At 40.6% G+C, this 13,979-nt stretch overlaps 1 protein-coding gene across 1 annotated transcript in view; it reads right to left on the bottom strand.

Annotated features, from left to right (window-relative positions):
- LONP2 (lon peptidase 2, peroxisomal) overlaps positions 1–13,979 on the bottom strand; it is an 80,420-nt gene that overhangs the window by 26,031 nt on the left and 40,410 nt on the right. The window contains exons 8-9 of the mRNA XM_006882502.1: positions 6,244–6,385; positions 2,216–2,366 (exon numbers count right to left, since the gene is read on the bottom strand). Of these exons, the coding sequence (XP_006882564.1) occupies positions 2,216–2,366; positions 6,244–6,385 (293 nt within the window). The remainder of the gene's footprint in view (positions 1–2,215; positions 2,367–6,243; positions 6,386–13,979) is intronic.

Below are 13,979 nucleotides of genomic sequence, written 5' to 3'. Positions count from 1 at the left end.
CCTCCCCAAACCCCACCCCCTAGCCCCAAATATAATCCACTCTACAACCCTCATTGCATACTCCTACGGTAAAAATAATGCCCTAAAATATAATACTTTTAGACTATTCTCTCTCCCATAGATTTCAATGCCGTAAACATATTTCATCCAGTTTTTCTCAGTCTTACCCCCACCCCAATGCCAGCCTCATTCTACAACAGTGGCACCATGTAGCATTTGTCCCTTTGTGACTGAGATACCTCACTCAGCATAATGTCCTCCAGGTTCACCCATTTTGAATAATATTGCATGAGTTCCTTGTTTTTCAATGCAGCATAGTATTCCATTGTGCGAATATACCACAGCTTCTCTACCCATTCGTTTGTTGATGGGCATTTAGGTTGTTTCCAACTCCTTGCTATTGTAAACAAAGCTGCGATAAACATGGGTATACATATATCTACTTGGATGTCATTTATGGTCTCTTTAGGGTATATTCCCAGTAGTGGAATTGCTGGGTCAAATGGTATCTTTATTTGCAACTTTTTGAGAAAGCGCCACAATGCTTTCCACAGTGGTTGTACCATTTTACACTCCCACCAACAGTGAATCAGGTTCCCAGTCTCTCCACAACCTCGCCAGCATTTGTTGCTTGCTGTTCTGTTACATTTTGCTAGTCTTACTGGAGTGAGATGATCTCTCATGGTTGTCTTGATTTGCATCTCTCTCAGGGCTAGGGATTTTGAACATTTCTTCATGTACAAGCAGGTGGATTTAAGCTATAACTTCTGTGTGTTGACACAGAGGTCCCAGACACTTCATGGATCTACATGGCCCTTGGATATGGTTTCTTTCTGGAGCTGACACTGGCAGATGCCCTCCAGTTCATTGATTGGAAGAGCTGTCTCCTTACAGAGCTCAGCAATGGCCTCACTATGGACTTCATGAGTATCAAGGCCCATATTCCTATGTCGCTTGAGGGACGTAGGGAGTTCCAAGTCCTGTAGAATCTTCTAGATGAGTCTGGCCACTACCTTTCTCTGTTCCCTTCCCACAACTTTTAAAGAGCCTGAATGCCAAAAAACAAACTGCAGAAACAATTTTGAGAATCCTACTGCCTTCTATTAAGCCAGACAGTAAAGAGATTTTTCTTTTTTGGGGGGGAGGGAGCAAAAAAAAAAAAAGTAAAAAGATTGTTTTTGTTGTTGTGTACCATAGATTTGGAATGGACTCAAGATTTGGAATGGACTCACAGCTGACCCTCTGGTATATTTTCAGAGGCCGTTAATGCGGGTGGAGACTGCCCATCCTTCTCCCACAGAGCAGCTGGTGGACTCAAACCATGTGTCTTTGTGATTGCAGCACAGCTTCTTGCCAGTAGGCCACCAGAACTCCCTAAAAAAGGCTGTTTTTGAAGGCCTGTTATTCCAGAAGTTGATGGCCTATCCTGTTCAGATGCTCTGCTGAAATCAGAGCACCATGGTACTCAAGCTACTGCAGTACAGCAAACTAACAGACGAGTAGTGGCATAAATTAATACATACAAGTTTTTGTAAGGTGGTTTTGTAGTTTGTTATTTTTTTTTTTAGTGTTGTTATGTGCCATTGAGTCATCATAGTGACCTCTGAACTATAATGATGTCAGTCTGGAGATTAAGGTGTGCCTGATTCAGGCCATGGTTTCACAATCATTTGCTATGCATCAGAGAACTGGACAATGACCAGAGATAACAGAAAGAGAACTGATGCCTTTGAGTCTTGGTTCTGGAGCAGAGTACTGAACACAACATGGACGGCCAAGAGAACTAACAGATATGTCTTGGACAGGGTAAAAGCAAGCCGCTCCCTGGAGGTAAGGATTTTGAGAGTCCATCTTATATACTTTGGGCATGTTTCCAGGAGGGTCTAGTCCTTGGAGAAGGATATTATGCTTGGACGAGTGAAAGGGCAGTTTAGGAGAGGAAGACTCTTGGTGAGATAGACTAACACAGTAACTGGGGTAATGAGGGTAAGTGGGTCAGGGACAGTGAGATTGGCTCAGGATAAAGCTGGGTTCAGAGCTATTGTGCATAGGCTCACTATGATTCATAGTAGACTCAATGGGAAAATATATAACATACTATAGAACTAGCAAATCAAACTGTTCACTCAAAAATCCACGGCATGACCAATTTTAAAGGATTATGCTTTGAAAGGCAAGGAAGACCAAACAGTGATTTTATTCACAAATCAAATACCTGGAACTTGAATGATCTCCATTCTGTCTAACAAGGCAGGTGGAATAGTGGCAGTGGTGTTAGCAGTAGCTATAAAAAGAACTTGGGACAGGTCAAAGGCCACATTCAAATAATGATCTGTGAAGTTATGGTTTTGTTCAGGATCCAATACCTAGGAGAAAGGAAGCATTTAAACAAGAAATTCAGTTCTAATAGAAAGCTATATAAATGAAAACATCTATTATGCATTATTAGCAAGGTTAGTATTTCTGGTCAACATAGTTGAAGAAACAAAGGATTATCATTCTTTGCCTTCTCCACACTCATTTCTTAATTAAAGATGGTCAATATAAAAAAAATTGAAAAAGGAGGTTTAAGCACAAAGAAGCAAAAATTCTGTCAAGTCTTCTTAGATCTAGAAATGACATATTCTATGACCATAAATAAGTTACCAGTCTTGGCAGGACCACTTTCCATTTTCGTTGCACTCTCTCTCTCAACTACTATAGGAATTTAAAAGAAATTTGTTGAGTACTTTAAATTCTTAGTCTGTAGTTACATGGTCACATGTGTCCTCAAATATTGTTAAGGTCTAAAGAACATGAGATGAAGTTTCACTATGCATGCTTCTAAGGAAGATTCTGGTTGCACTTCTTCCAGGACAGACAATTGTTCTGGCAGCCCATGGAATACACACTATTCTCTGCTAACAAAGTTCTTCTTCAATGTTCTTTATTCCCTATCTAGTTTTCACACATATATGAGGTGATGGAAAAGAGCAACATTTGGGCTACACCTTCTTTAATCCTCAATATGATATTTTTGCTTTTAACACTTCAAAGATTTGCCACAAATCTGCCTTGTGTTATATTCACTGATTTCTTGACTGTTGTTTCCACAGGCATTGACTATGGAAGTAAAACGAAATCCTTAGTATCTTCAATCTTTTCTCCATTTTGAGGTGTAATCCACATAGAAGGCTGAAGTCTTTGGTCTCCATCAGTACATACTTGAAAGTCCTCTTTGATTGTAGTAAGCAAGGCTGCATCATTTTCACATCACTGACTGTGACGGAGGTTTTGTCCAATTCCTGTGATGGTTCTTCATGTTGTTCAGCTTCCTGGATTAACTGGTCAGCATACAGTTTCAAAGTCTACAACCTTGACATAAACCTATTCTGTTCAAAAGGTCTGACTCTGGGCTATGCACAAGTTTGGCACTTATGGTTATGTGCTGACAATCTGCCTGTGACTCATAGCGACCCTCTGTACAACAGCCCTAAACCCTGCTCTATCCTGTGCCAATCTCACTGTCTCTGACACACCTATCCCCATTACCCCAGTCACTGAATCAATCCGCCCCATTGAGGGTCTTCCTCTCCTGCGCTGTCCCTCCACCCTCCCAAACATGACATCCCTCTCCAAGGACTGGTCCCTCCTTGCAACATGTCCAAGGTATGTCAGATGAAGTCTGCTGTCAGTTTGGCATGAGCACTATTAAATCTTCTGGAATTCTCATTATCCACAGTGCTATGCATAAACTGTTATGAATCACACAACTGAATGCCTTTGCATTACCAATAAAACACAGGTGTGATCATCTTTTTGGTACCCTTTGCTTTTAGCCAAAATGTATCCAATATCAACAATGAGATTCTTTGTTTCATGCTCACTCTGAATCTACCTTGCATTCTTGTAATTCTTTGCTGATGTGCTGCTGCAAAGATTTTTTTTCATTATCTTTAACAAAACTTTAACTGCATGCGATAATAATGGCATTACCCAATAATTTCTGCATTCTGCTGGGATACACACACACACGTTATGATAAAAGCTGAGATACTCTCTCTACTCGTTTGTTACATAATGTTAACAGCCTTCATTCCCAAGATGACAAACTTGAAGAAGTAGTCCATGAACTTAACAAGCTTTTGATGAAGCATAAAATTAAAAGTTCTTTAAAATAGGAAGTTCTTTGTGGTCCCCCCCCACCTTGCTGTTTACTGTCGAATCGAATCCGACTGGCACAGGAGATCGCCCCTCCTCTAGCAGTGTCTGGCGGATTTGAATCGTGTGCCTTCGGGACTGCAGCACAGCTTCTTGCCAGCAGGCCACCAGAGGTCGCTAAAATAGGAAGTTCTTTAATCACACAGTCCAGCCAGGTTACCCTCCTGTGAAGCTTATTTATCAATAAGCCTGATTCAGATGTTCTCAGCTTCGAATCACCTTCCACTTCCTTACTCTTACTTATGCATGGACAAACACAAACTTCCAGTCATTTAATGTCAAACTCTAATGTAAAAGACATAGACCAAAAAACAAAACACAACAAAAAACCAGATAAAAGAAGTATAAAAAGAAGGAAAAATTAAACAAAATGTCTCTGCAAACCTTTATCAGCATTTTCCTCACCAATAGGGCATATTACAACTATTTAACAAGAAAATGTGCAGAGAATTTTTTGGAAGTTCTTTTAAATTAAAAAAAAATGGTGGCAAAAAATTTTTAATAAACCCATAAAGGAGTTAAATTTTGAAAAGCTTAAGGAGTATTCAGAGTAACAGGAGAGCAACAATATGGAAAGAAAAACTCTAACATACGATGAATAGAAGTTCCAAGAAAGTGAAGATCATCAACAAATGGTTTCAAGAAAACTTTCCAGAACTAAAAGAGAGGATTTTCAATGCAAAGAATTTTCAAAGAGCCCAGCAAAAAGACAGAAAATTCCTTTACCCACCAAACTGTGCAGTCCTGTCATTTCATCCCTACCCATTCTTCTGCTCCACCCTTTACCCCCTTCGATTCCCATACGTTTTACTAGTTATCCTTCTATTTTTACAATAAAAGGGAGGAAAAGACAGAAAATCATATTCATGTAGATTGTTTTATTGTAAAATTTTAAGGAAAATAAAAAGAATACTCTAAAATATTTCCGAGAGTGAAACAAGTCATAAAAAGTAAGAATTGCAATGGCTTCTGTAACATGGGAGACTGAAGTGCATAGCAAAAAAAGTCATCAAAACAATTTCCAACTATGATTCTATATCCAGGCAAATCATCTATCAAGCATAAAAATATTGATATATGAAAAATATGAAAGCATTTATCTCCATACAAGCTTTCTCAGGAGGTTCTGGAAGACTGACATCACACAGTGTCGGATTAAAGCAAGAAAGAAGAAAAAATGAAAGACAAGAAATTAAATATGGTAAAAGGTGAAGGTGTGGGGGCCCAAGGGAGATAGCAATGTGCCAGATACAAGTAACAACAGCTTCAGAATGGAGACATGAAAGAATATGAAACTGAATATCTAAGGTTGGCTGGGTATTGCAAAAGAAGAACTAGACAGCTGATCAGAGTAAACAAAAAAAGAAACAAGCAAATTATGAACTCAAAGAAAATTTAAAAATACACAAACTTACGAGAACACACAAAAGAGGGAAAGAAAAGCAGCATAGTTTACCACAGGGCTCAGCTATGACATGCATTTATGTTATTATAATCTAAATACTCAGCGATTATTTAACAAAAGCAGATAAAATTAGAAAGGGCGAGTGGGAGTATAAAAGTGGATGCAGAGACAGGATAATAAGCGGAATTCTCATCTTTGGGGCATTCAAAAGACAACACGGAAAACTGAAGCAGGAGAAATACAGTCACGCTATTTCTGAGACTGGAGCCAATCAGAAGCTAAAGTGCAGAGAAGAAAAAGGGGAGTCGTTAAAGAGGATACTTTATTGCTGTTTTTTGTAATAACCTTGTCGAATTACTGGGTTGTTAACACTAAGTATATACAAGATGTTACAGATTTTATAAAGTCGATTAAAAATTAGCTTTTGAAAAGGAAAAAGGGGAGAAGAAAAACAAGGAATATTGTCAAAAAAGGAAAAAAATTCTAAGACATCTCAATTTAAACATCAAATTGTTTCAGATTTCAGTTTGTGTCAAATTTTTTCTCACAGCTAAACCCACATCACTAAATATACCACTTAGGACAGGATTACTCTCACATTGTTTAAATTTGCTCACAGGGTATTTTCTGAACCTTACCTCAAGGAGGGCTGATGCAGGATCACCCTGTAAACTTTTTCCCAATTTGTCAACCTCATCTAGTAAGAACACAGGATTGTTAACTCCAACAGTCTTCAAACCATTGATTATACGGCCAGGCATACTGCCAACATAGGTGCGCCTGGAAAGGAAGTGACAAATTAACAACAGATCAGTTTAAAAAAAATCCCTGTAACACAGGAGCGCCTGGGAGGTTCAAACACACACAGTAAGGGGTGGGGACGGTATCCATGTCCGTCCAGAGATGCTTTGGAAGAAACGCCTGGCCATCTACGTCTGAAAATGCAGTCCCTGAAAACGCTGCTAAGCACAGTTCTACCATGACAGGCGGGGCTGTGGTGAGGAGGAAGGGATCTCACAAAAATGGGTCTGCTTTTTGGGCAACACATCAAAGTTGTGAGTTCAACTCTTACTTTCCATGTCATTCTGGATGCAAGCTCCCCATGATGCTGAAAGCATTGCATCTCATTTTTGCCTTTCAGTGAAACAGAAAAGCTTTACACTTAACTCACACAATTGGGATTTTTGCTTATCAAAACCCCAAAATGTTCAAAAGACTCTATAAATTTTAGGCCTTAATGATTTTTTCAGAGTTTCTTACATTCCAACATGACTATATCTTTATATACTGAAATAGTTGTCTCACAACATGTTAAAAATACAGATCTTTTTTTAAAAAAAAAAGTCTGGTGGGATAAATGAATTAAGAAATAAAGATTCCAAGCATTTATTTTCAGAGGTAACAGTCTGTTCTAAATTAATCTGGTGGTTAGGATAAAATGATTTATGAAATGTAAGAGCACTGGGGGTTAAAGAGTATTTATATTAAAATTCCATTAATTCTAATCTTCCAGAAAAACTGTGCTTTCTCACATGTACTGACTGGCATAACCAAGTTCAGCTAGATATTCTTTTTGAGCACTAAAATGTTAGAGGCTGCTTTCTCACATTTAAACAAGAATTATCTCCATAATTTTAACAGATGAAGTGTGTGGTATGAAATAAAAACAAATATGGTAGAGTGAATAAAAATGCCTTTTTACAAATTCAGCTGAAACTTTAAGCAGCAGTTTACCAAATTGAATTACAAGCTTTCTGCCTAAGCCACGTGCAAACACACAGTGTTTCTGAAAATGCATGAGGGGCTGGGAAGCCAGCAGAAGGTGACCAGCAAGCAGCAGCATGTCTCATGGTCCGCACAGAGCTGACTCAGAGCGGGCCTCAAACTGCCGCACGACAGGTATAAAGCAGGGCGGACGAACAAAGTGACCTCTGAAGTCAAGAAAGCCTTGAAAAATATGCTGGAAACATCTTATCTGGGGAAAAGCGATCAAGGCCCTGAAATGAAATACAATAAACACTGTCCTGCTACAATGAAGAACATTGTTGATTTTTAAATTACTCAAGGGACAAGACTCAAAGTTAAGAACTTCACAGACATTATTTCTTGAGAAGAATTTCCAGGTGTGTATGTCATCACTCTGACTTAAGAGAAGTTGTTGTTGTTGCTGCGTGCCATCGAGTCAGAACCAAACACAAAGCTCAATCTCCAGTGGGTTTTTCTGAAGCATTAAAATAGGAGGAGAACGCCTGAACCAAACCCAAAGCTGACTCTCCAGTGGGGTTTTTTTAAGCATTAAATCGCACAGGAGGAGAACGCCCGTCTTTCTCCTGCAGAGTAGCTGTAATGAAGACAATTCTCATCCCCCAAACCTCAGTGGGTCACCTCCTGCATTAATCTCTTTCTCCTTCTGTTGAAAGTTTGCTGTTGTTAAACGCTGTCAAGTTGACGCTCACTTTCAGTGACCCTACGCAGGACAGATCAAAATCCTGTCCAATGCTGTACTAGCCTCACAATTTTAGCTGTGCTTAATTAAGCCCACGGCTGCAGTCACTATGCCAATCCAGCTTGTTGAAGGTCTTTCTCTCTTTCACTGATCCTCTGCCTTTCCAAGGATTGACCCCTCCTGACAACATGTCCATGCATGTACAAGAGTCACAAGATCTTTGCTTCTAAGAGGCACACGGGCTGCGCTTCTTCCAAAGTAAGTTTAGAAGTGGACTGTTCACCAGGGGAAACAAAATAATTGGACTTTTCGAGGACTAATAGACAGTGGAGCTAAGTGACACTCATTCTAGGAGAACCAACACACCACTGTGGTTGATGGAATAGAGTGGGGGCGTTAGGGGAGTACTGGCTCTATTCCATCTCACAGTGATCCCTGAATCCATTCAACAGTTGTTTTTAGGTTCTGTCCAGTATGGCTCATAGTGACCCCAGGAACAAAAAGGTCTGAACCCTGTTCTATCCTGCACCATCCTCACACTTCCTGACACACAAAGAGCAGCAGTAACCGTGTCAATCAACCTGGGTGAGGGTCTTCTACTCCTTCACTGACCCTCCACCCTTCCCAGCATCATGTTGCTCTCCAAGGAACAGCCCCTCCCAACAACATGCCCAAAGTATGTGAGGGGAAGCCTAATCATTCCTGCTTCCAAAGAGCACTCCAGCTGCACCACCTATAAAACATATCTCTTTGTTCTCTTGGCCATCCAGGAGATGGTCAGTGCTCTTCTCCAACACCACAGCTCAAAGGTGTCAATTCTTTTTCTGTCCTTATTCATTGTCCAGCTCTCAGATGCACAGCAAGTGATCGGAAAGATCATGGCCTGAATCACCCAACAGTACCATTCAACAGTACTTTCCCAATTCCAAAACGCAAATTTAGGATAGACATACTACACAACTAGCAGAATATCTACAAATGAATTCTGATATGTAGAGGAAAGACTATTATTTGTATAGAAAAAGTCATCAGAACTGCCCCATCAAAAAAAAAAAAAAGAAAAAAGAAAAGATTCTATAACTATGAGATACCATCTCACCCCAACCAGAATAGTAAAACTCAACAGAACAGCCAACAACAAATGCTGGTGAGTTTGTGGTGAAACTGGAACCCTTATTCACTGTTGGTGGGAGTGTAAAATGGCACAACCACTGTGGAAGGTGGTATGGCACTTTCTCAAAAAGTTGCAAATAGAGATACCATTTGACCCAGCAATTCCACTACTGGGAATATATCCCAAAGAGACCATAATTAACATCCAAGCAGATATATGCACACCCATGTTTATTGTGGATTTGTTCACAATAGCAAGGATTTGGAAACAACCTAAGTGCCCATCCACAAATGAATGGATAGAGAAGCTGTGGTATATTCACACAATGGAATACTACGCTGCATTGAAAAACAAGGAACTCATGCAATATTATTCAAAATGGGTGACCCTGGAGGACATTGTGCTGGGTGAAGTATCTCAGTCACAAGAGGATAAATACTGCATGGTGCCGCTGTTGTAAAACAGTACTGACCTTGGGGTTGAGGAGAGACTGAGAAAGATGGGTTCAATAATGTATACTGCATTGAAACAGATGAGGGAGAAAACAGTTTAAGAGGGATATGCGATTAGGTATTTTTGTCATGACAGGAGTCCAGAGCGAAGACTTGTATAATGGAGTGGACCTGGGGGGAAGGATTATAAAACAATGAAATAATTTTTCTTTTACTTTTCCAAGAGGGTAGTGTACTAGGGGGGAGGGTTGGGAGGGGAAAAAAGTGCAAAAATGAATGAATGGAAATCCAAAGTCTCTGTAAATTTTCACTGAAATTAATAAGAAATTTAAATAAAAGAAAAAAAGAACCCATATTCACACACACACACACACACACACACACAGTCAAACAAAAGCAACAGATTCTTCTTAGAGGAAGTGTGGAGACGTGTGCTACCATCAGGGGTTTGTAGGATGGAGGGCTGGCGTTCCCATCACATTCCCATTTCATTGCCTCTCTGCCTGTGCAAAAAAAAAAAAAAAAAAAAAAGAGGATGGCTTGTAAAAACTGATAGCTATCATAAACTTAATCACGATTGCGGCTGCTGTTCTGTATGTATGTTCCATACGTATGTATGTTCGGTAGGTAGTTTCACTGTGTGAGCTGATGAAACCCATCCTTGGGAAACCAGCATGTAGCTATTGATCTCTTTTCCAAACTTCCAGTTTTAAAGGATTATCAGAGCAGCTCACCTTCAGCTGGCAAAGCTAGCACTATACTGTCACTGTCACACGTCACAGGTCTATCAGCGGTCCTACACTGTGTCCCAATTGACTCCACAAGGACCCAGGCTGCCTTTCCCTTCCACAAGACACCACACTGGTCCATTACACTGGCGACACTTTGGTGACTAGATCGAGCAAAGAGGCAGTATCAGTGACTTTGGACTTATTTGTAAGACATTTTCATGCTAAACTCAACTCCACTCCCTGCCCCTGAATCAGAAGCGAGTCATGTCTGACTCCTCAGCGGGTTTTCAGAGGCTGGGAACTGCCTGGGAGAAGACTGCCCATTATTCTCTCTCAGAGCAGCTGGTAGATTCAAACTGCTAGAGAGGCATCATCCCTGGTTATCAGGGCAACTTCCTTCCCATGAGGCCACCATAACCTCTGTAAAGCTACACGCTAGAGGGCCAGCAATGCACCCAACAGAAATTCAAACATCTTTTAACTCAATGGAATTTCTAGGGGCCCCAGTGAGGGGCATTCTACATAAAGTAAAAGATATGTTACTCCATCTAGCCCCTCCCATGAATGAAACATAGGCGCAATGCTTAGTGAGTCATTTTGAATTTTTAAGGCAATATAACCCTTTTAACTGTTGTACTGCTTTGGCCTATTGAACAAATGACTAGAAAAGCTGATAGTTCTGAGGTGTCCAGAAAAACAGACAGTTCTGCAGTAGGTAAAGGCTGCCATGCAAGCCACTCAGCTACCTGGCCCGTAGGATCCAGTTGACCAGTGGTGCCTCAAGTGTTAGTGGTGGATAGAGATGTTGTTTGGTGTCTCTGGCAGGCTCCCATTGGTGAATCCCACCGAAGACTCTCAGGATTTGGGGGCAGATCCTTGCTATCCTCAACAAAGAATTTCTCTGCTTTTTAGAAAAAAAGTTTGTCCTGCTACTGGGTCTTGCCGATTTTGTTAGGTCAACAATGACCTATGGACAACATCAGAGCTGTGCCCACGCCTGTACTAATCTATCAATCGCCAACCTCGAGTCTATTGTTACAGTCACTGTGTCAATCCAGCTCTCTGAAGGCCTCCTTTCTCTCACTGACCCTCTACCCTTGCCAGTGTAAAGTCTTTTACCAAGGACTAACCCAACCTAGCATAAGTTCAAAGTATGTGAGACAAAGTTTCACCATCCTCGCCTCTAAAGAGCACCCCGGCTGTACTTCCTTCAAGACTGATGTGTTTGCTCTTTTGACAGTCCCTGGGACATTCAATACTCTCCACCAACACCACTATTCAAAGGTATCGATTTTATTCGGTCTTATTCACTGCTCACCTTTCAGATGCAGAGGAAGCAAACCGGTGGTGCAGGAGTTAAAATTCTCGGCTGCTAACTGAGAGGTAAATGGTAAAAGGTAAATGGTTCAAATCCACCAGCTGCTCCATGGGACAAAGTTGCTCTAAGTCCTGTCAACTTGGGGTAACTACCACCACTACCATGATTTTTAATTTAAGAGTTAAATGCAAATAATCCAGCCTTTCTTTTCCTTCCCACTTTCCACCCTACTATATCATTTAACTCTAAAAACACAAAAAGTCTTTGGTTGTTTCTAAAATTCATTCCCAACTCATTAATACCTTCTCTAATAAAAATTGATAGTTAAAGCGAAAGGCTGGAATTCCATACATGGGAAGATAGAAGTGTGAATGAATAAGCAAGGGAACTACTATAGTGGAACTCCATTTTTCCCCCCTTGGTTATTGTAAGGCCGAATAACAGCTTTGCAAAGTGCCTATTCAATGGGCGAGGATAAACAAAACTCTGCATGAGCTGCGTGCATATGCCGGGGACCCAGGCGCTTCTGTAAAGCCTGCACCGTTACAGGGAGTCTCTGATCCCACAGACTCTGCCCACGGTTGTTCTACAAACCTCAGTGCTTGTCTCCTTCTCCTGCTCACCTTCATTCACTTCTTAACTGTGAACATATTAAGCACATACTCAAATTTTCCTTGCCTTCATAATCACACCTCATTCTCCTAGTTCCAAATGGGCTTTTAAACAAGAATGTTCTCTAGGCTTTGATAATTTGAGGGACAGTTGACTATTGAAGTCACATCAGCACAAGGAATACTGTGGAGGTTTCACGACATCTCTGGTGCAGTGGGGGCCAGGAAGCACCTACAAGAAAGGGGCATCCAAAACTGGATTCAATCAGACAATTCACTGGCAAGTCCAGGTATCTCATATTTGGTAACAATTACAGTCTTCCTGTTCAGTCAACTGCGACTCACAGCAAGTTAACTAGGATCCTGAACCTTGCCCCCCTCACGATAATCCTCATTATCTCCAATTTGCTTGATGTACTGATATGCCTGTCACAGTGAGATATGATTGTTACAGCCACTGTGTCAGTCCATCTTGTTGAGGAAATACCTATCTTCTCTGACCCTCTACCTGGCCAACAGAGTCTTCATACATTACAGGGATTTCTAAAGTTTATGTTTATAAATACCTCAGGTCAACAGTGATTGAAATACAATCTCCACTTACAAGTGAATCTCAAAAAAATACTCTCTACAAAAGAAGCTTTTTTAAAAAGATAACATACTTTCTTCAGACTTAATTATTCTAACTCTCTAAGAGAGTTACATAAATAAAAACATACTCACTTGAAAAAAAGATAACATTTTATAATTATCTGTAAGTATTTAAAACAGAGACTTACTTAAACGCAATGTTCACAAGCAGTGATGTGAACTGTGACCTTCACATTCTGTGTAACTAAAAATGTTTCCCCCCAGTAGCTGTGCCATATAAGAAATAAATGTTGAGACTAAGAGAAGGGACTTAGAATACAATGTTTGTAAAAAATCAAAGTGAACTTTATAAAAAGGCACTGAAGTTCATAAATCTATGCTGTTAGGTGCTGTCAAGTACAACTCATAGAAACCCTATGAATAGCCGGCCTGAAACTAGTCCTATCCTGTGCCATCCTCATTACCTGTGCGACACTACAGCCCACTGCTGAAGTCACAGTGTCAATCCATCTCACTGGGGTCTTCCTCTCCTTCACAGACCATCCATCAGTCTTTCCAAGCATGATGTCCATTTCCAAGGAATAGCCTCGCCTAGCTACATGTCCAAAGGATGAAAGACGACGCTATTATCCTTGTCTCCAAGAAGCACTTATAAATCTATACTTATTCTAAAAATGTAAAATCAGCATCAAATGCTATTATTATGTACTGTCGAGGTGGAACCAACACATAGCTGACCCTCCAGCAAGTTAAAGTAAATTTTTATTGACTGCTGACCACTAAAATACTGAATAAGAAGTTTTAAGTCTTACAACATAATCAAAGGAGCACTGAAGAGTCGGCAGTTCAAACCACTGGTCGCTGCAGGGGAAAAAGAGCTGGTGATCAGTTCCTGTAAAGATTACAACCTAAGATACCCCCTCGCCCCCCCCCCCGAATTCTTACCTAGGACACTTGACAGGGTAACTCTGAGTTGGACAAGACTCAATGGCACACAGGAACAGTAACTATGTAATCAATGTTGTTGTTGTTATGTGCCGTCGAGTCGCTTGCGACTCATAGCGACCCTATGTACAACAGCCCTAAACTCCGCTCTGTCCTGTGCCAATCG

The sequence above is a fragment of the Elephantulus edwardii genome, unplaced genomic scaffold (genome assembly GCF_000299155.1).
Source record: "Elephantulus edwardii isolate Elephantulus edwardi_28Jun2011 unplaced genomic scaffold, EleEdw1.0 scaffold00021, whole genome shotgun sequence".
NCBI classification, from domain to species: Eukaryota; Metazoa; Chordata; class Mammalia; order Macroscelidea; family Macroscelididae; genus Elephantulus; species Elephantulus edwardii.
The sequence above is the reverse complement of the archived record's forward strand: the minus strand, read 5'-3'. Positions and strand labels throughout refer to the sequence as shown.